This window comes from Cucurbita pepo, chromosome LG04, assembly GCF_002806865.2.
Source record: "Cucurbita pepo subsp. pepo cultivar mu-cu-16 chromosome LG04, ASM280686v2, whole genome shotgun sequence".
NCBI lineage: Eukaryota > Viridiplantae > Streptophyta > Magnoliopsida > Cucurbitales > Cucurbitaceae > Cucurbita > Cucurbita pepo.
Window position 1 is genome coordinate 11,549,792 of NC_036641.1, and position 25,796 is coordinate 11,575,587.

General features: G+C 35.9%; 5 protein-coding genes and 1 long non-coding RNA gene across 7 annotated transcripts; 2 read left to right on the forward strand and 4 right to left on the reverse strand.

The window, feature by feature from the left end:
- Positions 1 to 221: 221 nt before the first annotated feature.
- On the reverse strand, positions 222 to 4,608 carry LOC111793840 (probable galacturonosyltransferase 11). The gene is made up of 2 exons (XM_023675900.1): positions 3,949 to 4,608; positions 222 to 2,041 (listed from the first exon to the last, which is right to left on the reverse strand). The coding sequence occupies exons 1-2, from the start codon at positions 4,099 to 4,101 to the stop codon at positions 587 to 589; spliced, it is 1,608 nt and encodes a 535-aa protein (XP_023531668.1). The 5' UTR covers positions 4,102 to 4,608; the 3' UTR covers positions 222 to 586.
- A 1,820-nt stretch (positions 4,609 to 6,428) lies between these two features.
- LOC111793841 lies at positions 6,429 to 8,064 on the reverse strand. Its single transcript, XM_023675901.1, has 3 exons — positions 7,492 to 8,064; positions 7,322 to 7,407; positions 6,429 to 6,964 (listed from the first exon to the last, which is right to left on the reverse strand). Exons 1-3 carry the CDS (start codon positions 7,808 to 7,810, stop codon positions 6,674 to 6,676), a joined length of 696 nt encoding a protein of 231 aa, XP_023531669.1. The 5' UTR covers positions 7,811 to 8,064; the 3' UTR covers positions 6,429 to 6,673.
- Positions 8,065 to 11,570: 3,506 nt separating this feature from the next.
- LOC111793470 lies at positions 11,571 to 13,540 on the reverse strand. The gene is made up of 3 exons (XR_002814939.1): positions 13,449 to 13,540; positions 13,293 to 13,350; positions 11,571 to 12,014 (listed from the first exon to the last, which is right to left on the reverse strand). It is a non-coding gene; the product is annotated as an uncharacterized LOC111793470 (long non-coding RNA).
- Positions 12,355 to 16,661, forward strand: LOC111793465 (squamosa promoter-binding-like protein 6). Of its 2 annotated transcripts, none has more exons than XM_023675364.1 (4): positions 12,355 to 13,887; positions 14,093 to 14,229; positions 14,312 to 15,139; positions 16,347 to 16,661. In XM_023675364.1, the coding sequence occupies exons 1-3, from the start codon at positions 13,232 to 13,234 to the stop codon at positions 15,121 to 15,123; spliced, it is 1,605 nt and encodes a 534-aa protein (XP_023531132.1). In that variant the 5' UTR covers positions 12,355 to 13,231; the 3' UTR covers positions 15,124 to 15,139; positions 16,347 to 16,661. The 2 variants fall into 2 exon arrangements, with proteins under 2 accessions (XP_023531132.1, XP_023531131.1); XM_023675363.1 differs by having other exon boundaries at positions 12,356 to 13,887; positions 16,363 to 16,661.
- A 2,094-nt stretch (positions 16,662 to 18,755) lies between these two features.
- Positions 18,756 to 21,559, forward strand: LOC111793467 (COBRA-like protein 4). Its single transcript, XM_023675366.1, has 7 exons — positions 18,756 to 18,862; positions 18,940 to 19,128; positions 19,227 to 19,306; positions 19,490 to 19,946; positions 20,049 to 20,196; positions 20,601 to 20,878; positions 20,969 to 21,559. The coding sequence occupies exons 2-7, from the start codon at positions 19,005 to 19,007 to the stop codon at positions 21,250 to 21,252; spliced, it is 1,371 nt and encodes a 456-aa protein (XP_023531134.1). The 5' UTR covers positions 18,756 to 18,862; positions 18,940 to 19,004; the 3' UTR covers positions 21,253 to 21,559.
- LOC111793468 (protein COBRA-like) lies at positions 21,552 to 24,674 on the reverse strand. The gene is made up of 6 exons (XM_023675367.1): positions 24,426 to 24,674; positions 23,873 to 23,952; positions 23,074 to 23,530; positions 22,680 to 22,839; positions 22,264 to 22,544; positions 21,552 to 22,134 (listed from the first exon to the last, which is right to left on the reverse strand). Exons 1-6 carry the CDS (start codon positions 24,526 to 24,528, stop codon positions 21,848 to 21,850), a joined length of 1,368 nt encoding a protein of 455 aa, XP_023531135.1. The 5' UTR covers positions 24,529 to 24,674; the 3' UTR covers positions 21,552 to 21,847.
- Between the last annotated feature and the right edge of the window lie 1,122 nt (positions 24,675 to 25,796).

A 25,796-nucleotide genomic window follows, 5' to 3' on the forward strand; every position in this document is an offset into this window, starting at 1 on the left:
TTTATTATAGTTGGCAATGCCAAGCTTCTTAACTAGAATTAAACAATGGAAGCTTCCATCCCATGTGCTACTTCCAAAAATGTCAAAAAAATGTTATTATCTTATTTTGTTTATCGAGATTTGAAAGGCCTTCATGACATGCACAAAGTAACGATTCGAGTCGTACAATATACCATTTGATCAGTGAGGACTCAACTTGATTCGGCTGAAGCACAGGAGACTGAGTATGAACAATAAATTGGTTTCATTACATTATAACTAAAATGTTGGGACAAATTATTAAGAAATTGACATGCAAACAATAATCTATAGCTTGCAGATCATGAGGGAAGTAAGAAGAAGAAGAAGAGACCTACAGCTTGCGGATGGGATAAGAAGCTATCACCAACCAAAAAAATGGACACCCATAGCCATTTTCCTCATTACATTTTAACTTACTCTAATGTGCAAAAAACAAAAACATTCAATTTTCTCATCTCAATAAACAAAACCTCCTAACATACTCAAAATTGTCTACTTTTTGAATCTACAATGAAAGCATTGGTGAAAGGTACTGGAAGTGCCAAATGAAAGTAGTACTTCACTTTTAACTTGTAATGCAATCTTCAAAATAAGGGTGGCTTTGGTTTATATAATGTTTCCAGAGAGGTTTGTACCTTGTTATGCCCAGCTTCATCCATGGCTTCATGTTTCCATTGAAGTGAATTACAGCTGCGCTCTCGATCAACCGGTTGTCGATGTTCAGGTCATATCCTAAACCTAAGACATGCCATCTCCGGTCTAGTGGCTCCGTTAGCCCGTAGAAGGTTAATAAACCAGGAGGGAGAGTTCCTGGCTTCCAAAGCAAACCGTCAGCATTTTGTTCCTGCCAGTAATGATACCGACCAGTTACGTTTGCTTTCCTCCATGCAACGAGATCAAAAACATTCATTCCGAAGGCCCATCCACATGCCTGTGGATCAAACTTCGAGCTTATGATCGAGTTGGAGAAATTCAGGTACTTGTAGTAACGATGAAACGCTTCGAGGCAGGTTTCAACTGCTCCATTCACGTTTCCATGCAAATCGAGAGAAAATAGTGGCGTGAGGTCTTTCTGAACGACAACATCATCATCAAGGAACACTACCTTCTCTAGCTGTGGATAGATCTCTGGAATGTAAAACCGAAGATGGTTCAACAGCAAGAGATACTTCGGGTTACGCAGTTTCGGTTCAACTGCCAAATCTTGAAGCCCTCCAAAATAATACGCTCGTGTATTTGGATCGAGCATTTGTTTCAGAACAGGAGCATAAGAGGCATTTAGCCAAGAGAAGTCCTCAATCTTCTGAACTTCTATTGTGGATCCTTTGAAATCATTACTAAGGAACCAAGTCTGCATAGCTCCATAGTTGATCTCATTTGTGACAATGTGGAAGACCAACTGTTTTGGATGATCAGCATTCAAAACAGTAGAATTGACAACAACAGACGTCGCCAAGACATTATCCGAAAATATGCAAAAATGATAGAGATTATTATCCACGACACGCTGGGAGTTTCTCCTTTCATCTGCCTGTTCTTGAAAGGAAGGATATCTCATCCAATCAGCTATGAGTTTCACATTTAAGCAGTGAAGACTCTTAGGAAGAGCTTCAGCTGCAAGTTGCCCGAACACTGTGCTCTGGACCGTGGCAGCGTTCGCCCGCTCTTCAAGGGCTTGAATATGAGACTTCATTGTCATTATTGTCGTTGAAATATCGTAATGAGTGTCTTGAGCCTTGAATATTAAAGCGGACAGGCTTTTGATTATAGGTTCTGCTTCCTCTAGAGTGATGGGTTCCCCTCTCATCACAGCTTTTGAAAGCAATAGCTGAGAACTTCTGATTTTAGAACTCAGCTCCCAAGCAAGATGAAGATTGCTATGCTCTTTGGCAATAACAAGATAAGCTTTCGCAAGTGTGATTTGCTCCGATAATTGTCGGGAAAACGATGTGGCACTCGATATTTCTTCGGTGAAATTTAATCTGTCATGAGCAACTTGTTCAATTCTTGAGTTTCTCTCCTGCAAGAAAGAGTGGTCATGTAAGGAGTCAGCTACTCAACATTTAAGCCGTAATATGCAATGAAAAAGAAAAAGGAAAAACTATGAAGAGGAATGAAGCACTACCAGCAACGTAGAGCTTACGTGCTGCCAGTCGGACATACGTAGAGCTTACGTGTAACGGTGCTGTTCATTTTACTCTCGTAAATTACGATGAGGTTCTTTTCCCTTGCACATCTGTTCAATTTAGATGACTAACCATTGATGTTTTATTCGATTTGAACTACATATATTCTATAAGATGTTAAACAACTATTTACTCGTTGTAATACTGTGAGATTCTAAATCGGTTGGAGAGAGAAACAAAGCATTCTTTATAAGGATGTGGAAATCTCTCCCTAACAGACGCGTTTTAGAACCATGAGGCTGACGATGATACGTAATAGGCCAAATCAGACAATATGCCAAATCAGACAATATGCCAAATCAGACAATACCTGCTAACGGTGAACTTAGGCAGTTACAAATACCCTTCATGTTTAAACCACTTTTATATTCTATATTTCTGTATGGCATTTGATCAGCAGCCAATGCAATGCAAATCAATTATACAACCAGAAAAGAACAATATTTGAATGTTTTACCTCATTAAACAACAACTATATTGTTTCAAAAACAACAGAAGTAACCATCGTTAAGAGTTGACTAGAGAGATCGTCGTATGACATTTTGCATTGCCTCGTACGAGTAATCTGAACTTATATTTTTAATTTACTTTCAAGTATTAATGTTCAACCAAATGGTGGTGATTACCACCAAAAACATGACAAAACCATGAAACTAATGACTTCCGGGAACAGCTCAAGCTCACCACTATCAGATATTGTCTTTTTTGGGCTTTCCCTTTCAGGCTTCCCCTCAACACCCTTATAAAGAATGTTTCGTTCTCCTCCTCAACTGATATGTTGCGTTCAAAAGCCACGAAAATGTATTCTTCCAATTACCCCAACGAGAGATCCACAATTTAACAAGAGAAGTGACACGCACCCCCAAGATCTATTTTGCTTAACTTTAAGGTATCTCCCGTGTGAGATCCCACATCGGTTGGGGACGAAAAGGGTGCAAAAACCTCTCCCTAGCAGGTGCGTTTTAAAAACCTAGAGGGGAAGCCCGAAAGGGAAAGCCCAAAAAGGACAATATCTGCTAGAGGTGGGCTTGGGTCAACATCCGGTCTATCCACACCTGCTCTACTTCAAACAAATAGGGGGAAATCTCTTATTCTTTAATACTCTTCTTTCCAAACAGAGCATTTAAAACCATGACCACATTGCTTAACTTCAACCATTTCTATCTCATAGGCAGAAGAGTCTAAACAGCAAATTTCCTCATTAATTCTCACATCAGATGAGCGTAAATTCCACATCAAAGTTTAAACAAGTGTAAACAACAAAAAGGTCTCCTAATTATTTCCTCAGCTACTCCATAGTTGTGGTCCTTTGTGAGAGTAGGGCCACCTAAAATAGACTATGTATAGTACACAATCGATTCAAACCAAACCCCTAAACATATTAATTAAGCCATAGAAAACACTCTTTACCTACAAGATTGCTTCACAAATTTGATATCCATGAATGGATTGAACAGAACTGGAAGCGTATAATGACAGCCATTGATAAAACCACATTACTATCCAAGATTCTTATTGCTAATACCACGATAAAACTAATGGAAATATACAGGGAAGAACAGCATGATTATATCATGTTGAGCTCAGAAACCTCAAATCAAAGCAACAACAATTGAATTCATGAATGTAAGAGCAGCAGAGTAAGCAATGATTCGGCCAAACACAAGTTGGAAGAAATCAATTCAATCGAAATCGAGAAGTTCAAAACGTAAAAGTAAATTAGAAGAAGAAGGGGCATTACCAGGAGGGGCTGTTCGATACGATCTTCACTCTGGTTGTGATGAACTACAAACAAAACGAGTCCTACGATTGTAAAAACCCCAAAAAGCGCCCAGATCCAATGCGTAAACCTCCGTCGAACCGGGCGGCGAAAGTCGGCCGGCCGCCGCCTCATTTTTCACGGATCACTTCCCCCGATTCAACACGAAATCAAGAATCCGAACTGACCCATCTCCCAGATTCAATCAAAAGGTAGAAGAAGTTGGAGTATTGAATCTACAATCACTGTGGGGCTTAATCTCGATCAAGTCAATAGAGGCTGTTCAGTTGTGAGAAATGCCCACCTTTTTATTGAATCTAAAAACCCAAGAGAAGGCAAAGAATAAGTACCCAGAATCAGAATCAGTCCTACAAGGCAATGACTAATGAGAGCAAGGCTGATCTGTATGAGCTATAGCAGTAATGAAATTCATAAATTCACAAAACGGTCTCTCCCAAAAATGAAAAGGGGGTCTGAATGGAGCATAGGCTAAGGAAAAGCACAGCTCATGGGAGCATGTGCTGCGGTTTTGTAGTCGCCTGATGAGCCAGCGAGGTTAACTTGAATTGTAATTACCATGTAAAATGCCAATTCTTTTGGCAACACCATAGTTGCTACGCTGCCCAAACACATCAAAATTTACAATTTTTTTGCCCCCACTAAGGATTTTTCATCTCCATTTACTTCTGTTAAAAAAAAAAAAAAAAAAAAAAAAAAAAAAAAAAAANCATGACTTTGTAACAAAATTGAAAATTTGTGATGATTTGCTTGCTGGGTTTTTTTTTTATTATTATTATTATTAAAAAAAGTTTTTGGTGGAGTAGTTTCATTGAATTTTGTTTTTTTTTTTAACTTATGTAAAAGAAAAATTACTGCGTGCTTGTACATTAGAATTGGACGTTAATTTAAATATTACAAAATAGTGAAGAAAAAAATAAAATTGAAAGATCGAGCTAGGTTGATTGTTAACATGACATAATGTACTTTACACTAATAAGATTTTTAATTATTACTAACAAAAATAACTATATTTGAATGACATCTTTATAAAAATAATTGTAACTTCGCTCTTAAATTCATTCATAGTTATACGACCTAACATGGCACATAAATTCATTCAAAGATCGAGTTAGGTTGATTGTTAACATCACATCTATATGAAACATATCCACGTTTCATATGATTTAATATGACTCAACAATTTAACGGTTCGGCTCCGAATCAACTAGATGTGTTCGTAATTTATTATATTTTATACGGTGGATTTTCTTTGTTAAAAAATGAATTTATTATATTTAGCTAGATGAATGTGATGACAAGGAAGATTTTTGTTGCACCCAACTTGGAAAAAGAGAGAATTCAATGATTTAAGGCAACTTTAATCAGCCACTGAGTAAAAGAAAGGAATATGTTGCTGCCTTTGCAGTGAATAACAAACAAAGCCCTGCGCCGACACACAGCATTTACTTGCAAGGACAAACCAACTAAGCAATGACGAGCTCTGAGACTAACTTGGGATGGCTTACAAGCCCAACCACAGAAGGGATAGAGAAAGAGTGTAGCCAAACAACCCACAAGAAAATAGGTAGAAAGAGTCTTTTCCTGCTAAATTTTGAGGTGGGGACTTCTCAGTTATCAGAGCCTTGACTACAGAAAAGAAATGTATGATGTGAAGGGCACAAACTTTGATTAACTTAGGCTGGCTGTTTCTTTCAGTACCTGTCGGAATCCAACTGGTTTTCCCTTACCAGCGAGTTTCGAGTTAGATCTTTACATACTGAGAAGTGTGCGGCTGAAATGATCCGCAGTTTGGCCAATACTATCTCATAAACTAGTCGATTTATATTAATGCTCACCCCCACTTCTAATTGTTCTTGGGCTTCCGCTTAAAGTTTTTAAAATGTATCTGCTAGGGAGAGATTTTCACACCCTTATAAAGAATGTTTTGTTCTCCTTCCCAACCGATGTGAGATCTCACACTGGAGAAGCTCGAAAGGAAAAGCCCAAAGAAGACAATATTTGCCAAGGCTTGGACCGTTACAATTTAAACATAGCTTCATAAAGAAAAGACATATACCCTCGACGAAGAAGTCACGGTTTTGAATCCCTCACCCCATCACTCCAAAGACTATTGAACTAAAAAAACTAGATCTATTCTTTAAACGAATCTTGCTGGCCTAAGTTCATGCGACCAACCTTTCGGCTTTTTCAGATGTACTGGTCATGCATTCTCAAACTGAACATGATGAGAAAGCAGAAAGAAAGTCTAACAGTGATTGCCATGGAAGATGGGAAAACTATGCTCAGTTAATTCAACTTCAAAACTTATCAATGAAGATTCTTTCAAGATATCATTTTCAATCAGTTTTCACCTTTTTGTTCCATTTTTACCAAGAAATCTATGAGTTCTAATAATCTCATGTAAAGGACAGAGACAGCAAAAGCTCACTCCCAAATGCATGAATGATAATCATCTAGCTTGGATCAAATAACAAGAAAGTGGAAACAGAAGATCCATTTACAAATTTCCACATCATTTTCTTTTTGTGGGTTTCTACTTTTGAGTAATACAGCCACTCATGATCATAAAAGAAGCAAAAAGTGAGGTCAAATAAGACTTACAATATCAGAAGCCTCACAATTTCCATCTTGTTTTCCTCCGCACAAACAGCAATGGCAGCTGAAACGAACAAATTCTAACACAGGTTCAAGCCAAAAGCCAGAAATTCTTGTGACTTTTTGTAGTGATCAAATACCCTCCTAGTTTCTTGCTCTTCCTCCTCACCGCAATGGTCGGGCATGAAGAGTTTTGGATGCAGTACTCCACAATCCCGCCATGACTCCTTCTCTTGTTTGTACTGAACTTCTTTACCAGTGACCAGAATGGTGACTGCTTTCTTTGCCCAAGAACCAGCAAAGACACTCGCTGTTTCTTTGCTTCTTCCACAATTACACGACCCATCTCCTTCCCTTGTAGGAATTCCATCTCCACTTTAACCTGAAATTAATCAATAACGCATCCCACATTACTTATGTTCTAAATTGTCCCAGTTGGGTTCCTTTTTAGTGCCAGGTTTCTATAATTAACTTCGTCTGCTTAATCAACATTCACCTGATATCTAATCCACGAATTTCAAATTTGCACCATTCACAGATAGAACAGAACATGGGAATGATTGATCTAATAGAAAACATCATCCCAATTAGCCATGTTTGGGATATGGTATAGAATTTAAAAGCAGAACTAACAGAGCATATTCTTACACTAAACTTTGATTATGTATTGTTCACTGAACTCTTCCTTTTATCCATGTATTCCTATGGAAAAGAAGATGGAAGGTATGAAGAAACTTACCCCTGGCCTTCTCATTTGGCACATATTCTTCATACACAGAAGAAATTCATAAACCTTCATGTCAAGCATTTCATCGAACACAACGCCTACAAGACATCAACACCTTCAGAAAAAGAGCTCCCAGCAAAAACCAGCTAATCAACACAAACAAGACCTTGAATTATTTTAACCTTGTTTTGAAGACTTGGCAACATGAAGAAGAATAATAGAATCCTGATTTTGAACAGCATGAGACAAAGCCCATTCAAGAGCTCCTTTGCCCCCAAAACTAGAATCAACCACAACCATGATTCGATTACCAATCTCAGCCACAGACTTCGCACTGTCCGTGCAATACTCATCCGCCCCATGCCCTAATAGCTCCTCCTTCTGAAAAGTCTTAATCAAATCGCCGGTGGGTCTGGTTCGAATCTGCTGGAAACAGACCTTGAAACAAGCCGACGATTGAGAAACTCTCAACCTCTGCAATCGGGTGTGTTTCTTAGCCATTTTCCCGTGATGGGTTGAAGAAACTCAGGTACTTATAAGTCGTAAGAGGAATGAAATCAAAGTCTAGATACGCCATGATTGCCATTTGGAATTGAAAAATGTTGGGTTCGTTCATCTGGCAGTCCAAATTCATCAACGGCGTTGTTCTTGCTCGATTTTTCTTCGTTTTCTTCAGGATGGTTGGGCACCGCTTTGAACGTGCTTGACATGAAATTGAATTAATATATTGGTTTTCTATCCATTTCCATTTCCATTTCCCATTGCCATGCAGTGCTTCCACAATTTTTTAAATCAAATTCTTTGGCGTTAAACGCATTAAAAACCACTCAATTATGTGAAAATACCATTTTAACCCTCTACATTTCATTCTATTTTAAATTTTATAATTCTAATAAATCTTAAATTAGTTATATCACCCGTTTGAAATTATTTTGTATCAAAATTTATTAAATAAAAAATTATAATTTTTACAAATAACAAATAAAATAAACATAACTAGATAGGTAGACTCAATTGGGGACACTCGTATGACTCGAGAACCCAATTAACTCAGACCACTCACCCAATTAGTTTGGGTTGGGTTAAATTAACTCGACCAACCCAACCATCCTATTTTTAACATAGACTTTAAAATATTATTTATTAATAAAAACTATAAATATGGGAAGGTCAAATACGTCATCTACCTCGTGGAGGATATTTTTTTTTCACGTAAATATTAGAATTATTTTAAATATGGATTTATTAAATATTTCCGCACGTCTGCATTTAAAAAAAAATGATAAACAATATTTCCACACGTCCGCATTTAAAAAAAAAATAATTTTCCCAATTTAAACACGTATGAATAAATTAGTTTAATAATAATTTTAAATACTATAATTAATATGTATTTTATCAAATTATAGGAACTAAAATTTTTCTAAAAAAAAAATTAAAGTGGGAAAATACCCAATAAATTTGATGGTGGAGATCCATATGGTTGGGAGATTTGCAATATGAAGTGGAATGTCAACCTCATAATTAATATTCTAGAATTTCAAATTTAATTTAAATATATCAAAATATTCTTGAAAATAAAATATTTTTAAATGTATTCATATTAAAATATAATCACATGAAAATTTAAAATAATTGTTGGTGATTCTTTTATAAAAATTCACTCTCAAATGGAATAAAATACTATATTATATATGGTAAATTAAAGTTAAAACTATATAAATAAATAAAAATAAAACATATTATAGGGTGGGCTCATTAATGGGCTTACCCAACTTTTTCGGCCCAACAAAAAATTGTGAGGTTCAAATTTCTCTATTTAAAAAAATATTATGTTTTTAGAAATAAAAATAATTTGAAAAAGTATAAAATAATTTTTTTTTTTTTAAGTATAAATGTTTTAAATCCATTAATACAATAATAATGGGAGGGCATTGGATATTTTTGGGAAATTAAATAAATTAAAATTTGTTAAAAAAAACATTATTATAATGTGGGTCCTTTTTAATTTGTACTTGTGAAAGTATTTATTTCTTTATTTATTGTTGGATAATAATTAAATTATGAAAGAGCTTTAATTTCACTTGGAACACAAATAAAATAAAATAAAATAAAGCAAAATATTTATGTTTATTTATTTATTTTAAATAAAATTGGGTTTATTCAACTAAAAGTAAATTATTCTATAGATTTTTTAATTTTATTTGTAACATTAAATAAATAAAAAAGGAAATTAAAAGGCTATTCATGAGGAGGACCAGAGGCAGCTGTTTGTGGGGGAGCAACTACCACCTTGTTGGTTTCATTAAATAAACTTTGGTCTATAGACATGGGAACTTTCAAAACTCCATAATGTTTTGTTTTTTTCTTAAATTCGAACGCTTAAAATCATTTTTGTCGGGTTTAAAATTACTTAAAATATATATTTTTTTAATCAATTCAATATTTTAACGTAATTTTGATACTTTTCGATCATTAAAATTGTGTTTAAGAATAATTTTAAATATAATATTAGTGATTTTAATTATTTCAAGAATATTCTCAAACGTGTTTTTAATATTATGTAGAGAGTACACATCTCGAGTAGCTATGATGGTCTCTATTTTTCGAACAAAAAGTCAAATTGTTTTGTAAAATTCCTTGAAAGACAATAATTTTTTTTTTTAAAGATAATTAATGGTAAAATGGAATATACAATTAATTAAATTAAATTAAATCGTTTAAATAAAGAAATTTAGGCGTTTTTTCACAATTAACCTATGTTCGTATGGTTCCGAAACTGAAATTTTAATTTTTAAATGTATAGAAACTATTTTTTTTTAATTAAAAGAAATAAAGTTAATAATTTAAGTTTTAAAATATTTATATTAATTATTTAACTATCTATTTAATTTAATATCATATATATCCATACGGTAAAAATAAGGTAAATGAACATTTATTAATATTTACTGTGAGTTATTATTAGTTGGCCCACTTGTTCTATATCTACCAACCCCTAAGGGAGGGGTCCTATCTTTTAACATCTTGTGGGGTGGTAAACCCTCCCGAGTGTGCAGTAAATTTAAGACGTTCGGCTGCTTAAATTCAAACCATCTAAATCAATGCTTTATTGAAGTGTTGGACTTAAAACAACAATTACTTAATAAATAAATAAAAATTAATTAAATTATAAGTTATTTGTGTTATTTAATTTAAAACATTTAAAATCTTTAAAAAATATTTACTCTTTTAAATATGAATTTTAATATTTATACATATATGATTAGATATACACGTAGCTAGCTATGCTACTAAGTAAAATAAATTTTGGTGGGGTTGAGAGAGAGAAAAAGGGATATATTCGGTGGAATGGAGCTTTCAATTCTCTTTTAACACTCGAAAAAAGAAAAATCTCGAAACAGTTGAAACAGTGAGATTTGAAGACACTGTTCTTTAAATTCATTCGCATTTTGTCTTTTATGTTCTTTTAATATATTCGATTGGTTCATCTCTCGTATTGTTACATGAATTATCTTGATTCACGTATGAGTATAAGTGTGGTTTTAATTTGAGTATGAGTATTGATGTTGCTATTTAGAGTGAGTGTCAACTTGTATTTGCTCGGAGTCGAGATTTTGTAAACATTTTCGTTATAGTGATCGGCTACTACCTATGGATGTAGAAGATTTTGTCTTTTCAAACCACGTAAATGGTCGTTATTTATTAAAATTAATGGTAAGGTTACCGTATGAATTTTTAAAAATTAGGTTGAATATTATAAAAATATTTTAAAATTAGAAATTAAAGATGAAAATTTTGATTAAAATTTTGATTAAAATTAAATATATTATATGTATATAAAGGAAAACCAAAGAGAATATACGAAATGTAATTAATTAATGATTAAATGTTTGAGAGTGAAAAGAGATGGGAGCGTTGGATGAATACTAAATATATAAAGTTAAAAATATTAAATATAAAAAGTTAAAAATCGGAGGTAAAATTATTAAAATATGACAGTGGATGTGGGGCCTGTCTTTTAGATCCCGACATACAAAATAAATAAATAAATAAGTTTCTTAATTGAAATTTCATGCTTAATTACTTGTCCCTCTCACCTTATTTATTTCCACTATGAATGGTCCTTCTCCTTCTGCCCCCCTTTTGTTGAATTTTCAAACAATAAAAGTACAAACTTAAAAAAAAAAATAATAATAAATAGATAAAAACATTTTTGGCTCGTTTTTTAGATGTTCCCCGTTCTCAACAAAATACCGAGTAGAAATGAAGGGCTCATACTTCTTAAATGTTACCGACAAAATATTTAATCATATTTGACCTACACTAGCTAACTTTTTGCTCTAATACCACTTGTTCTGGTTCTTGGTCTACGTTATTCGAATCCACAAACTACGATATTTTGCTAATCTAACGACTCTCTGTTGTAACTAAAAGAATTATTTCAACACTTGCGTATTGTGCACAGACATGTATGCACTCGAATATTTAAATTTTTTGCATAGTTAAGGAGATGACTAACACTATGTCTACACTTAAAGTTGTCGAACCACCAACTTTAGTACCCATTGAATGATCCATTCTTCAAAAAGAAAGCGGATCCACGCAAATCGCGTCTTCGATCTTGCAAGTCAACCAATTATAGGGATTCACATCAGGGCATTGCCTCGAACGAACCTAATCATCATGCATTTACACGAATCTGCTGGAAAAAAAAAAAAACTCAAGGAATTAGGAGAATGGTTGGATTTCAAGTAACTATTTAAGGGAATTGCTACAAGAAGATGAACAGTTTTGCACTGTTGAAGCTATAGAAAAATATATAAAAATAATTCAAAGGGAAAATGAACATAATGGGTTGAAGTGAAATGAATGCAAAGCGGTCAGATCAGACATTGGATGCAAATTGAGTGGAAAAAGTTAGGATTTTTCATAATTATTTTGTTAATTTTCTGGAGAAAAGAAAAGAAAATAAAATGGTGAAGATAAGATTAGGTAGGGAAGGGAAGGTTTAACTGTTTAATAACCAAATGATTGAGAAACAGGTTTTTAATTTGTCTTAAAAGCTTTGGGTAATAATCGTTGACCGAAAGCAAGGTTGCCTCCTTGACGAAGACAAGGCCGTGAAGGAGCCAAATTTAGTGGGGGAAATACCAAAACAATTGCTATGTAACTAATCAAAAGCAAAGCAGCTAACTCGTTTGGGAAAACGACTGCTCTGCAAACCTCAAAACCGTTACCTTCTAATTCCTTTTCTACGCTCTGTTTTCAATTCTTGTGTCCCCAGAAATGGCAGCCACAAGCTCATGAGCTCTTCCATGGAGTTTGTGTAGCACACCACAAATATCTTTGGCATTAAGTAAACCCCATTTCAGCCCTTCTTCATAATACCACTTATGAACAGTGCGCACTGGTAAAGTCACACCTCTTCTTTCTCTCTCTCTCTCTCTCTCTCTCTCTCTCTCCCCATTTCAGTAACTTTTATGGTCTTCTTTCTTATAGCACCCTGATGGCTTTTCGAGCTCTTCTTTCTCTGGGACTTTCTTTGCATTCAGCTTGTTGCTTCCTTTTTTGTTCTTGATTTCTTCCTTTTCCTTTTAATGATTCGCATAGGGTTCATAGTTTTCGGGTTCATTTTGTTGCTTTCCAGCCCTGTGGTTCTCTGAGATCTGATTCTTTTTGACAGATTCTTCTTTCTTTTTCTCTTTTAGCTAAACCCATTTGGGGCAGGCTCCGAAACCTCATATGGGTATCCTTTTCGTTGTGTTCTGGTGGGGTTTTGGAGGTTTTGAACAGTGATTATGAAGGATCTTTCATGTTTAGCTACTGAACTGCAACTTTTCTTTGAATTTTGGGGTAATTTCAAGGCTATTTTCTTTTCCTTTTGGGGCGAGCTTCTACTGATTCATTTAGTTTTCTGTAATGGAGTCTTGGAGTTATGTTTCTGAAGGAAAGGGATGTATGTCTGATGAAATGAACTCACCTACTAGTTCGCTTGCAAGAAATAAGGATTCTGCGTTGGGGTGGGACTTCAAGAATCCCTGCAATTTCAGTAGCACTATGTTAGCAACAGGTCAACAGGTTAACAATCAAGGTTTTGGGGAACTTGTTTTCCCAGAAATGATTGGGAAACAATTACCTGACATTTGTGATATTTTGAGTAGCAAGGTTGTTGGTGGAAGGTTTCTGAATCCTGCTATGAATTCCTCCAATGCATTTCTGGGGGAGGATGAATCCACTTCAAAGTTCTCTGGCTCTATTGTTGACTCTAGCGGCCGAGATTCGTCGTTTATCGATTTGAATTTGGGGAGATTTGCTGACCAGAGGGATGCTCATGGCTACAAAATTTTCAAGGGAGCCCCTATTGTATCATCGTCTGAGTCGTCGATGCCTTCGAAAAGGGTACGAGCTTCCGGGTTGAATTCCCAAACTTATTTCTGTCAAGTTTATGGCTGTAATAAGGATCTCAGCTCCTCTAAGGATTACCATAAGAGGCATAAAGTTTGTGAAGCTCACTCAAAGACTGCAAAAGTTATTGTCAATGGCATAGAACAAAGGTTTTGTCAGCAATGTAGCAGGTTAGTTCATTTTCATCTATCATAATCCTATGTGCTTACTTCCTGAATAACATGATCATGAACTTTACATTGAACAAAAAGTAAATTGGGAAGAAGGGGCACTTACCCAAGTTGTGGCTTTTACCACTTATGCTGCTCCAAGGCCCCCACACACAGATCATTAGTATTGTTGCTGCTATAATATGTATTAGCTCTTGACTTCCAGGTTTCATTTGCTAGCCGAGTTTGATGACGGTAAGCGCAGCTGTCGTAAACGCCTTGCAGGTCATAATGAACGTCGAAGAAGGCCTCAGGTGGCTCTAAACTCCAGCAGGGCGGGAAGGTTTCTTCAGTCATATAATGGTATTAAAACTGCATCAATCTCTCTATTCTTAAACTTGCTGTGGAATCTCTGGCTTTCTGCTAATCACTGAATAAAATGCAGGTAGCAGGTTTCAAGGAACACCAGCAACATCCTTTATCTGCCAAGAGATATTACCAAGTGGTATTATGCATCCAGAGAAATATGGAACAAGTGATTGGTGTAGGACTGTGAAGATTGAAGACAAGAATGAATATATGCCTCTGTCTGCTGTTCATGTTCCTAGTGGTCACCTGCATTCTAAATCCCTCTTCTCTCCTTATGATATTGATACTCAAATTCCCCCTTTTCATGACAATGGACTGAATGCAGCTGCCACAAACATGTTCAAGGAGAACAGTAATCAATATCCTATTAGTGTAGGAGGTGTCTTTAATAACCCCTCATTAGGCAGTGAATACTTCAGTGTTTTTAGTGCAGCAACAACCGACAGAATATCAGGATTATCAGACTCCGGTTGTGCTCTCTCTCTTCTGTCATCTCAAACACAAAACTCCTCAACTCATTCATCAGGGATTCCCATTGCTCGTCCGTTGGTCTTGCTCGAGGGCCAGAATCATTACAGCATGAGTCAACTTTCTGAGAAGCTCATGGGAGTAAGCTCTCAGGTTTCTGTGAGTGGAGTGTCCAATAAATTCAATTCATCAGGGTTGAATACTCTTGGTCCCATATCAACACCTGAAACAAGTGATGCAGTAAACTTTGAAAGTACAAATCGTGTTTTCCATGGGTCAAATTTGGCTGATACTACTGAAGGCAGCCCCACCATTGACTTGCTGCAGCTTTCATCACAACTTCATCGCGTGGAGCACGAGAGGCAAGTTATGCAGGTGAAGCAAGAAAGTAATGCTTTCTGCTGCCTCCGGATCACTTAAATTTTATGCAAAACAGGTACCTAAAAATGATTCTCTTGCAAAACTGGATTTTTGTATGTTTCCCATGTTTATAAGATCGAGTTGAAGGAGTTCCTCAGAAAATTTTTTAAAATGAATTTTTTTTATGTCTTCATTTAACTTCTAAACAAAGTTATCTTTGTTTCTCTGATTGCAAGCTAGATTATTTCACCATGTCAATTCCATTAACATAACATGAAGATCTAAAATGAACGTGTGAGATCCCACATCGATTGAGGACGAGAATGAAGCATTCTTTATAAGGGTGTGGAAACCTCTCCCTAGGAGATACGTTTTAAAAACCTTGAAGGGAAGCCCGAAAGGGAAAGCCCAAAAGGGAAACCCCAAAGAGGACAATATATGCTAGCGGTGGGTTTAGAATATTACGAATGGTATTAGAGCTAGACACCGGGCGGTGTGCCAGCGAAGACGCTGGGTCCCAAAGGGGGTGGATGTTGGGCAGTGTACCAGCGAGGATTGGGCTCTGAAAGGAGGTGGATTGTGAAATCTCACATTGATCGAAGAGGGGAACAAGTGCCAGTGAGGACGCTGGGCCCTGAAGAGGGATGGATTATGAGATCCCACATCGATTGGAGAGGAGAACGAAACATTCTTTATAAGGGTGTGAAAACCTATCCCTAACATCCATGTTTTAAAACCTTGAGCGGATGTTCGGAAGGGAAAGCCCAAAGAGAATAATATCTGCTATCGGTGGACTTAGACTGTTACGGAACGTATGAGTACTTAGCATTAATTTATTTGATATGGCCCTTACCCATTTACATATTTGTTAAATCTGGAATCTTTCTTGTTGTCAATGATTTACTACATTCCTGAAATATGCACTTGAACTGTGATGGCCATTGGAAAGCATGTGGTTTTAGCTGTTTAAATTTGTTTCTTAAAAGGCAATAGCAAGTTAGCCATCCAGATAAGACTTTGGACAATCTTTGGTGCTTCTTAACCCACCAAGGTAACTGAATATGCTAAAGAGACTCCTTAGTGTCTTTTATGAAGATGTCTCTTAGGGTTAGTGATGCTATTACCTTCACTGAGTCTTTTATGAAGGATGGTTTAACTTTTTGTTTGTTGTTCCTACCATCTGCTGGCTGGCATTGAACAAAAGCATTCTACTATCTGTTTATGGACCTACAAAAACAGGCTATGTCATGGCATTTTCTCAGATCCTTGAGTTTTGACAACAGATTCGTATTGGAACAGGTGGCGTGGCAGGACGAAGTTTGTGCTGACTATGAACAATGCAGTGGATTTTGATGCATTGGTGCTGGAAGAGCTGTTGTTGGGGTAGGGTGAGGAGAAGAACTCCAGAATAAAGTAGTCATGATTTATTCCTTTTTCATATGAACTAAACTTTGTTCCACAAACGTTGATATGTTGGTACTATTCTTGGACCATTCTTGAAGTATTCTATTATTAAGCTTTGAGATGTCTTTTGATGAATCTTTGCAAAGGATAATACTTCTATTTCTATTTTCAGCTAAGCCATTATATTGAGCTTTCGTTTTCAGCCCAAATCTCTCTATTTGGTCTAGATAAGTTAAGAGACATATGAAGTTGATATAATATTGTAGATCATATGGATTTCTTATTACCAAATGATTCTACAAGTTTGGTAAGGTGCCTGTTTATAGTTGCCAGGTGACAAATGCATCAGTATACCAAATGAATTCTTACAAAATTTCTGATGCGATTATCGCGACCATAACTTAATTGATTAAGATGTGTTTTCGATCAAGATGTGATGATCGACAGAAGCAATCAAGAACAGAGACCCAAAAAGCTCTAAAAAAAGAAGAATAGAGTAAACTTACAAGGCAATCATCATCGATTGTGAAGATGTATTTCTTCGAAACCATATAGCCAAAGCAGCTACAAGCAGAGTCCTTCAAGGAAATGCAAGAGGCCAAAGGACCAAAATCCGATTGATATCGCTACGATTGTAGAGCTTTTGGTCAAATCCATCGGGAACTCTGATAGTCTTGGACGATGATCAAATGGTACTGAAAAAATGGCCTCCATATTTCGAGGAAGTCGAGGTTTCAGATGGTGGGGATGACGATGTCGAGTTCATCACTGAGAAGCGGGGTGGGAATTGAGTCCGCCATTGTTGACTGTAGAGGAAACAAGAAACAGAACTGAGAGAAAGCGAGGGAGAGAATTTTGATTTTCAGGCAGAAGAAGCGGGTGAAGAAATGAATATGCCATATGACACGTGGCACGTTTTGTTAGCATGAAGACAACTTACCATTATTTTTTTAGGTCAAATTAAATTTTAAACTAAAAATAAAAAGTTTGAAAAAAAATTTATAATAATTTTATCAAATTTTAAAATAAAATTTTAAGAAAATTTTAAATTATCTATTAAATTTAAATTTAAATTTATGTCTACTAGACTTTTAAATTTTAAAAAATTAAAATTTAAAATTTAAAGATTAAATTTGTAATTTTGAAAATTTATGGAATTTAGGGATTAAAATTATAATTTAAATTTTTTTAATTTCAATATTATAATATTTATAGAGTAACAAAAATAGAAAATTATCAACTTAAGAATAAGATACCAATTAATTTTAGTTTATAAATTTTAAAGTAAAGGATTAAAGTCTAACATTAATAATTAGCAAATTAAAAATAAAAATAAAAATAAAAAAGTTAACTTACCTCGAATTATAGGCAGATCCAAAAGGATTTAAATATAAAAATAGAACCGAACGAATTATTTAAAGGTTATAGTTGTTGCCACCTCTTACTCTCGTTAGGTCTAATTTGGTTTTCACAATAATATGGTACTAAATTGCTGTTTAATGTTGTTTTAAAAGAGGAAAAAAAAAAGAAAGTTGTTAGATTATTGTCAAGATCATGATTGCGCACCTAATTGTAAAAAAAATTAAAACAGTAATGAGTGAATAATAATTGAAGTTAAGTTCTACAACCGAGATTGAAACCTCTAACCTCTTGATCGAGGGTACATGTCAACTACTGTTGAACTATACTCATTTTGGTGATATAATGTGAGTGTCCCACTTCGATTGGAGGAGAGAACGAAACATTTTTTACAAAGATGTGGAAACTTGAACTGTGAGGCTAACAATAATAGGTAATGGGCTAAAGTGGAACAATATCTACTAGCGGTGGCTTACACTGTTACGAATAGTATCAGAGCTAGACATTGGGTGGTGTGCCAGCAAGTCCGTTGAGCCCTCAAGGAGAACGGAGTGTGAGATTTCACATCAGTTGGAGAGGGAAACGAAACATTCCTTATAAGGGTATGGAAACCTCTCCCTAGCAGACACATTTTAAACTCGCAAGGCTAATGGCGACACGTAAAGGGACTAAAATGGACAATATCTACGGTGGTGGACTTGGACTTGGGCGGTCACATGTAATTAGTTTTGGCATATGCATTGAGATCAAGTCTCGATATTTAAACCAAAACTTACTGATCCAGTGCAGTTGAACTCAGCTCCTGGGTTCTGCACAATTGCCTGCCTCTGGTGTGAGGACACTGACAGATGAAAAGTCGTCTCCAGATCTCTGAAAAGTCTCCCACCACCTTTTGCATCATTCCTCTCGAAAGCTTTGCTTCAAGATGCAGAAATACTGAAAGAGATAGATGAAGAATTTCAGAGGTTGTGTGATTGTGTACAGAGAGGTAGCTGAAAAATATCACATGAATTATCTAACAACCAGTAGGTGGGAGGTGAGACACCTTCTTGCATTCTCTTGAACTATATTGGTATCCTTCATTTCTCATTATCTCCACTTCCATGGTACCAGCAAAGAACAGTTGCATCCTATGAGTTCAGTTGGTGGAAGCTTTTGATCCTGCAAAACTTCAAGCCATGGAAGTTAATACCTACAGTGATCTATCACACAAAATTCTTTTTCAAATGGAATGCTGCTCGGCTCGACAGAAAAGAGTTGTACTCTTAGCACTTCTGATCTTTACAGCGTTCTATTCAACTGGTACGTGCTACAAGAAGAAAGATGTTCCATTTTATTGGTCTGGTTATTGGTGTGTTGTAGCTGATGATTTTGTTTTTGGTTCTGTTTATCTTCTTCAGGGGCTTATGATCCATTGGATCCGAATGGAAACATAACAATCAAATGGGATGTAGTTTCTTGGACGCCAGATGGATATGTTGTAAGATAACAATCAGCAGCTTTTTCATCCCTCCCCTGTAACCAAAATTTGATTAGTACCTTTAAGTAGCTTTCCAGGATTATGAACAATGAATGAAGATTAAAGTTATTCATGAATGAAGATTGGATCACTGGCGTAAAGCTATTTCTAAATACCCGATCTTTTGTTTTTGAACTGTAACAGGCTGTAGTGACAATGAACAATTTTCAGATGTACCGCCATATCAATGCACCAGGATGGACCCTGGGCTGGTCATGGGCCAAGAAAGAAGTAATATGGTCTATGGTGGGAGCTCAGACGACAGAGCAAGGAGATTGTTCCAAGTTCAAAGGAAACGTACCTCATTGCTGCAAGAAAACCCCAATAGTTGTTGATTTGCTCCCTGGTGTTCCTTACAATCAGCAATTCTCCAATTGCTGCAAGGGTGGAGTGTTGGCTTCTTGGGGACAGGACCCAGTAGGTTCAGTCTCTGCCTTTCAGGTGAGTGTTGGACTAGCTGGCACTTCGAACAAAACGGTAAAGTTGCCGAAGAACTTCACTCTGCTCGGTCCAGGACCAGGCTACACATGTGGACCTGCAAAAGTTGTGCCTTCTACAGTCTTCCTTACTCCTGATCGCCGGCGGAAAACTCAAGCATTGAGTAAGCTTGTTTCTAATTACATGTTGTGCTCCTTTCAGATAAAGCTCTTGAAGTTGTTCTAGATAAAGCTCTTTAAGTTGATTTATGCTGCTTCTGATGCAGTGACATGGAATGTAACCTGCACTTACTCACAGTTTCTGGCCTCTAAGAACCCAACTTGCTGCGTATCACTCTCGACTTTCTACAATGATACGATCACTTCTTGCCCAACCTGTGCATGTGGCTGCCAGAACAAACACAATTGTATAAAGTAAGAGACTTCTTTCTCTGCCCCAGATGGTAACAAATGTGTTTCAGGATTCCCTCCACACACACACATATTTAGAAGTTGGAGCATCAGATTATTAGAATAGAAAAATCTTTCTTGCTGTATGTGAGATCCTACATCGGTTGGGGAGGAGAACGAAACACCCTTTATAAGGGTGTGGAAACCTCTCCTTAGCAGATGCATTTTAAAAACATTGACGGTGAGCCCGAAAAGGAAAGTCCAAATAGGACAATATCTACTAGCGGTGGGTTTGGACTGTTACAAGTATGTTCAGAATGAAGTAACCTCGTGTCAGATGTCTATAATATTACTTTTCAACTCCAGCTTAGTTGCTGGCGACTATAACATCATCTTTTTTTTTTTTTTTCTTTAATCCCACGATGCAGGAGTAACTCAAAGCTATTGCACAAGGACGGAATAAATACTCCTAAAAAGGATAATACGCCTTTACTACAGTGCACCCATCACATGTGTCCTGTTCGAGTACACTGGCACGTAAAAATTAATTACAAGGATTACTGGCGTGTGAAGGTTGCTGTAACCAACTTCAACTACAGGATGAACTATACGCTATGGACACTGGCAGTGCAGCATCCAAATCTGAATAATGTAACTCAAGTGTTCAGTTTTGACTACAAGCCCCTAGTTCCCTATGAATCCATTAGTGAGTACTAAAATTCTTGTGGTTTCAATGCAAATGTTTGGCTATTTCAGTCTTAATTGACATAAATGCACTACTAAATTCAATGTGCAGATGATACTGGCATGTTCTATGGCATGAAATTCTACAATGATCTATTAATGGAAGCAGGGCCATTTGGAAATGTACAATCTGAAGTACTAATGAAGAAGGATAAGGATACATTTACCTTCAAGCAGGGTTGGGCCTTTCCTAGAAAAGTATACTTCAACGGCGACGAATGTCAGATGCCACCACCAGAATCATACCCATATCTACCCAACTCTGCTCCTGAAGGCTCCAGTGCAGTTACCAAGTTGATCACCTCCTTGCTTTTGATAATCTGGCTTTTGTGGTGATCAGTGATCATTCATTTCATTCTTGATGAACTTCAGAGAGCTTTGCGCGTTCACAATTCAAAGGAGAATCTGCAAGACTACAACGAACACAGGTATGCAAACAGATATATTGGTCATAGAATACACACTCGGCAGATAAATCAATGTTTGTTCTTCAGAAGAAATTCAGTATAGACATGGTTCTGTTGTCCAAATTTTAGTTTTGATTTTGTAGTACATAGTCTGGTTATATAAATGAAATGACTCCATCATGTGTAAACTTGCAATAACCAAGAAATTATGCAAAAAAACAGGCACTCTATGAAAATTTTGAACTGTCTCATGAGTTATTACACTGAGAGCGACAAACATCTTTTAATCATTATACAAATAAAATGATTGAACGTATAATATAACTATTTGTACAATACAATTCGCTCCAAATCTAAACAAGAAATGAAGTTGAGTCAAAGAACCCATCTACAAACAGAAACTAGCTCGTATTGCCTTTGATTTAAGCACCAGTAAATTCAACACCATTGACCAGATTGCCACAAGCTCATAGGAAATCATGTTAGACCAACCAATAGTGTTTGTTGTTCTCCGTGGGCATAACTTACAGAGCAAAATTCAACAGTAATGCCAGAGATATTAAGACTGTCGCAAGTAAAGACATAGCTGGTCTGGAACTGGCATTTGGCAAATAGGGATAGGCCTCTGGAGGTGGCATCACACAGTTATCACCATTGAAATAAACTCTTCTTGGAAAAGCCCAACCCTTGTCGAAAGTGAAAGTGTTTTGGTCTTTCCGGAATAGGAGCTCAGACTGCACATTACCGAGAGGGCCAGCTTGATTGAGCAGATCATTGTAGAACTTAACTCCCCATAACATAGCAGTATCATCTGCAAAACAGTACCAAATTTACCGACCACATAGTTGAGAAAATAAATTGCATAAAGCCGGTTCCTTCCAATCAAATGAGATGATTTGTCTATGTTATAGGCGGATAGATATTTCCAGAGAGAACTTACTTAGGTCACCATAGGGGCTCAACGACTTGTAGTTAAAGCTGAATAATTGAGTTATGTTATCAAAATTGGGATGCTGCGCCACAAGATTCCAGAGTGTGTAGTTCATTCTGTAATTGAAATTGGTGATTGTGATCTTCACCCTCCAGTAGTCCTTGTAATTCAGCTTCACATGCCAATGGACTCGAATGGGACACATGTGGCTAGTACACTGAATCAGGGGTTCATAGTTGCCCGATTTATCAGGAGTTGATACCACTGAAGCTAAATGTGGAGAATCTGGACTGCAAAAGATAATTTAAACAGAAATAGATTATTGAGTTGAGTATAATAGATTCAATCTTTCACCAACCACAAATACAATGTTGAAATATAAATAAATAACACAATGCCCGATGTACAACATAAAGAAAACTTACTTCACACAGCTCCCAGAACCCGCCGTATTGTTTTGACATCCACAAGTGCAGGTTGGGCAGTTGACGATGGTATCATTGTAGAAGGAAGAGAGGGAAACACAACAAGTGGGTGTCTTTTGAGCAAGGAATTGAGAATAGGTGCATGTAACATTCCAAGTCACTGACATAGGACAAACGAGGACAGATTCAATCAAATGTCGTTAACTGATGTTTATCTCTTGTATTCATGCTTACATGTAAATTATATAGTTACGACTTTCAATTAGTCAGATACCATGTCAAATTTTAAAATGATGAATACATGATTAATAAAATCCACATGCATTTTGACGAAATTAGAATTCTACATTGAGCCTAAAAATTTAATGCGCAAATTTTCGGCAAGTTTACTTACTCAAAGCTTGAGTTACTCTTCTTTTATCTCCAGATATAAATTTGGTTGACTTCACAATCTTTGCTGGACCACAAGTATATCCAGGTCCCGGTGCTTTAAGAGTGAAGTTTTTGGGGAGTTTGACAGTTTTGTTACTTGTTCCTGCAGCACCAACACTGACTTGAAATGAACTTGCTGCATTGGCTGGGTCTTGGGCCCAGGAGTTTATCACTCCACCCTTACAACAATTTGCAATCTGCTGATTGTAAGGAGTTCCTGGCAACAGATCCACAACGGTTGGATCTTTCTTGCAGCAATGTGGAGTATTTCCTTTGAACCTTGAACAGTCTCCCTGTTCCGTTGTTTGGGCTCCCATCATGCTCCAAATCACTTCTTTCTTTGCCCATGTCCAGCCCAGTGTCCAACCTGGAGCTTGAATATGGCGGTATTGCTGGAAGTTGTACATTGTAACAACAGCCTGCCACCAAATAGATAACCGTTTAGATCAGGGAATCAATAGGAAAGAAGGCAAGTAAGCTACCAAACACTAGAGACAAATTACTATTGGAAATAAAATTATCAAATACATATTTTATTAGGGCCTTTCAAATATAAGGAGTTTCTATCTTATAGCATACACCCATAAACGCTAAGCTAGTGCTACACAAACAAATGATGGAGGTACTCATAAAATCTTCTTGATACATTTTGCACAAATAAAAGATTCATAGTCTAGTATTTCCCAGTTTTTAACTATTACATTCGTAAAAAGCTTTGTCTCAGAAAAACCAAAGAAGTGCAAAACTTATATGAAACTTACAACATAGCCATCCGGAGTCCAGCTCATAACATCCCATTTGATGGTGATGTTCCCGTTGGGATCAAGTGCATCATAGGCTTCTGCAAAGAGATCCAATGAAAACGATGAAAATCGAAGTTCCTCAGATAACTTTCCAAGTCACAGTTGCCTCTCATTCTTCTAATTTCAATTAAAATCAGCAGTAATGATAATAATAACTATCGATACGATGCGCCAAAGATTCCATACTAAAGAACTCGTTGACTTCTCAGGATAATAAGAACCATCGCCAATTCTTCCTAGATTCCACCATTTTCTCACATCCGTTCATTAGTTCTCAATGTAACAAAACGTAACACTCACCTCCACATTTCAAATCGATCAATCAAGAAAAAAAAAAAAAAAAACATAAAATCATGTAACTAAGAAGAGTTTAACAGTTGAAATACACATGATCTCCAAATATTTCCAACTATGAGATAACCAGGATAGATTAATGAAAACGGATAATAAAACCACGTCCATTACGCAAATCTGGAACCATCAATAAGTAAGGAAGTTTGAGTTCACTGACCTGTCGAAGTGAAACTGAAGCATGAAAGTAGAAAGAGAAGCAAGAGGCCAAAGCCAGTAAGTTCGGCGACGGATCCAGTAGAAGAGAAGAGCCGAGACCTCATTTTCCCGATGCAGACTGAGCTGCAGACGATGTTCTGCAAATGGCTCAAGATCTGCACAGGAAAGTAGCCGTGTCGTATGGAGAGAGAGAGAGAGAGAGTGGGAAGTATTCCACAAGAGTGTAAGCTTTATAACGATGAATCGTGAGAAATGAAGAAAATGACTCTATTGGCCGACTCAGTTTCTGATAGAAATACTTCCCGCCGTTGATTGCACAAATTCCAATTCTACCCCTAAGAACATTTTAATTTACCGAAATTTCAATTCCCCTGGATTTTTTTTAATTATATGCTTTTCTTTTAATTTCTTTACTATTTTCACCTTTAAAAAAAATTAAAAGAAATTATAAAAAATATAATAAAAATTAATTTAAACTCAACAGAGTAAATTAAAAAAAAAAACATATAAAAAATAAATAAATAAAATAAGAAGTGATTATACAAAAAAAAGAAAGTGGGTTTCCTTGTTTAGAAGATAGGAATAAATGGTGTGATTCTAAAAGGGGAAAGGAAAAGAAAAAGCTGAAGGCTTCTGATAGGGTGGTAAATAGAGGTTGAGGGGAGGGGCAATTGGGTAATTTTAAGGAAGGAAATGAGTCAATAAGTGAGAGGAGGAGACAGCTGGGTGGGAGGTGGGGGCTTAGTGGAGAAATCACAAATTTATTGTATTTAGTGTCGGTGGAGGTTGGAATTTGTTGCATTATATTTTAAATGTCCATTTGATCCATTTTAATATGCAATAATTTTGTATGAATGTTGATCAAATAATAATAATAATAATAATAACTTTTATGAATCGCTATCTAATCAAACTATATTTTAATTTTAGTGGTTGGATTATTTATTTATTTTAATTTAATTTTATGTCTAATTTGTTAGTTAAATTATGAGTTTAGAGAATTAAAAAATAAAAAATTATTAGATTATTGAATTTTAAAAAAAAAATTGACCTTTTATTCTACGGTTGTATTGATTAAAAAGCTGAAAGAAGTTTAAGGAGTTATTAAATAACAAAAATTAATCCTTATAATTTATTAGACCGAAGGTTTAAATTTATAATTTTAAGGGATGTTCGTTGAAAACATGTCTTAACTAATTTGTTTGTTCTTGTAGACGAATACAAAGATATAATAACGTAAGAAGAGATAGTAAAGGTTGGAATATAAAAATTAAAATGTATATTTTGGTTGGTAGACCAACTTATATATTTATATATAGAAATATATATGATCATCTTTCTATTTCTCTCCATCTAATGACAAAATTCTCTT

Excerpts from the sequence above, each read along its gene's own strand:
- LOC111793840 (XM_023675900.1), bottom strand. The coding sequence starts at position 4,101 with ATGAGGCGGCGGCCGGCCGACTTTCGCCGCCCGGTTCGACGGAGGTTT. Across the intron at positions 2,042-3,948 it reads GTATCGAACAGCCCCTCCTG|GAGAGAAACTCAAGAATTGA; the intron begins GTAATGCCCCTT and ends TCTTTCTTGCAG.
- LOC111793841 (XM_023675901.1), bottom strand. The coding sequence starts at position 7,810 with ATGGCTAAGAAACACACCCGATTGCAGAGGTTGAGAGTTTCTCAATCG. Across the intron at positions 7,408-7,491 it reads TGCCAAGTCTTCAAAACAAG|GCGTTGTGTTCGATGAAATG; the intron begins GTTAAAATAATT and ends GATGTCTTGTAG. Across the intron at positions 6,965-7,321 it reads GCCAAATGAGAAGGCCAGGG|GTTAAAGTGGAGATGGAATT; the intron begins GTAAGTTTCTTC and ends GATTAATTTCAG.
- LOC111793465 (XM_023675364.1), top strand. The coding sequence starts at position 13,232 with ATGGAGTCTTGGAGTTATGTTTCTGAAGGAAAGGGATGTATGTCTGAT. Across the intron at positions 13,888-14,092 it reads TTTTGTCAGCAATGTAGCAG|GTTTCATTTGCTAGCCGAGT; the intron begins GTTAGTTCATTT and ends CTTGACTTCCAG. Across the intron at positions 14,230-14,311 it reads GTTTCTTCAGTCATATAATG|GTAGCAGGTTTCAAGGAACA; the intron begins GTATTAAAACTG and ends AATAAAATGCAG.
- LOC111793467 (XM_023675366.1), top strand. The coding sequence starts at position 19,005 with ATGGAAGTTAATACCTACAGTGATCTATCACACAAAATTCTTTTTCAA. Across the intron at positions 19,307-19,489 it reads GGACGCCAGATGGATATGTT|GCTGTAGTGACAATGAACAA; the intron begins GTAAGATAACAA and ends GAACTGTAACAG. Across the intron at positions 19,947-20,048 it reads GCGGAAAACTCAAGCATTGA|TGACATGGAATGTAACCTGC; the intron begins GTAAGCTTGTTT and ends CTTCTGATGCAG.
- LOC111793468 (XM_023675367.1), bottom strand. The coding sequence starts at position 24,528 with ATGAGGTCTCGGCTCTTCTCTTCTACTGGATCCGTCGCCGAACTTACT. Across the intron at positions 22,840-23,073 it reads AAGAGTAACTCAAGCTTTGA|TGACTTGGAATGTTACATGC; the intron begins GTAAGTAAACTT and ends GTCCTATGTCAG. Across the intron at positions 22,135-22,263 it reads GAGCCCCTATGGTGACCTAA|ATGATACTGCTATGTTATGG; the intron begins GTAAGTTCTCTC and ends ACTGTTTTGCAG.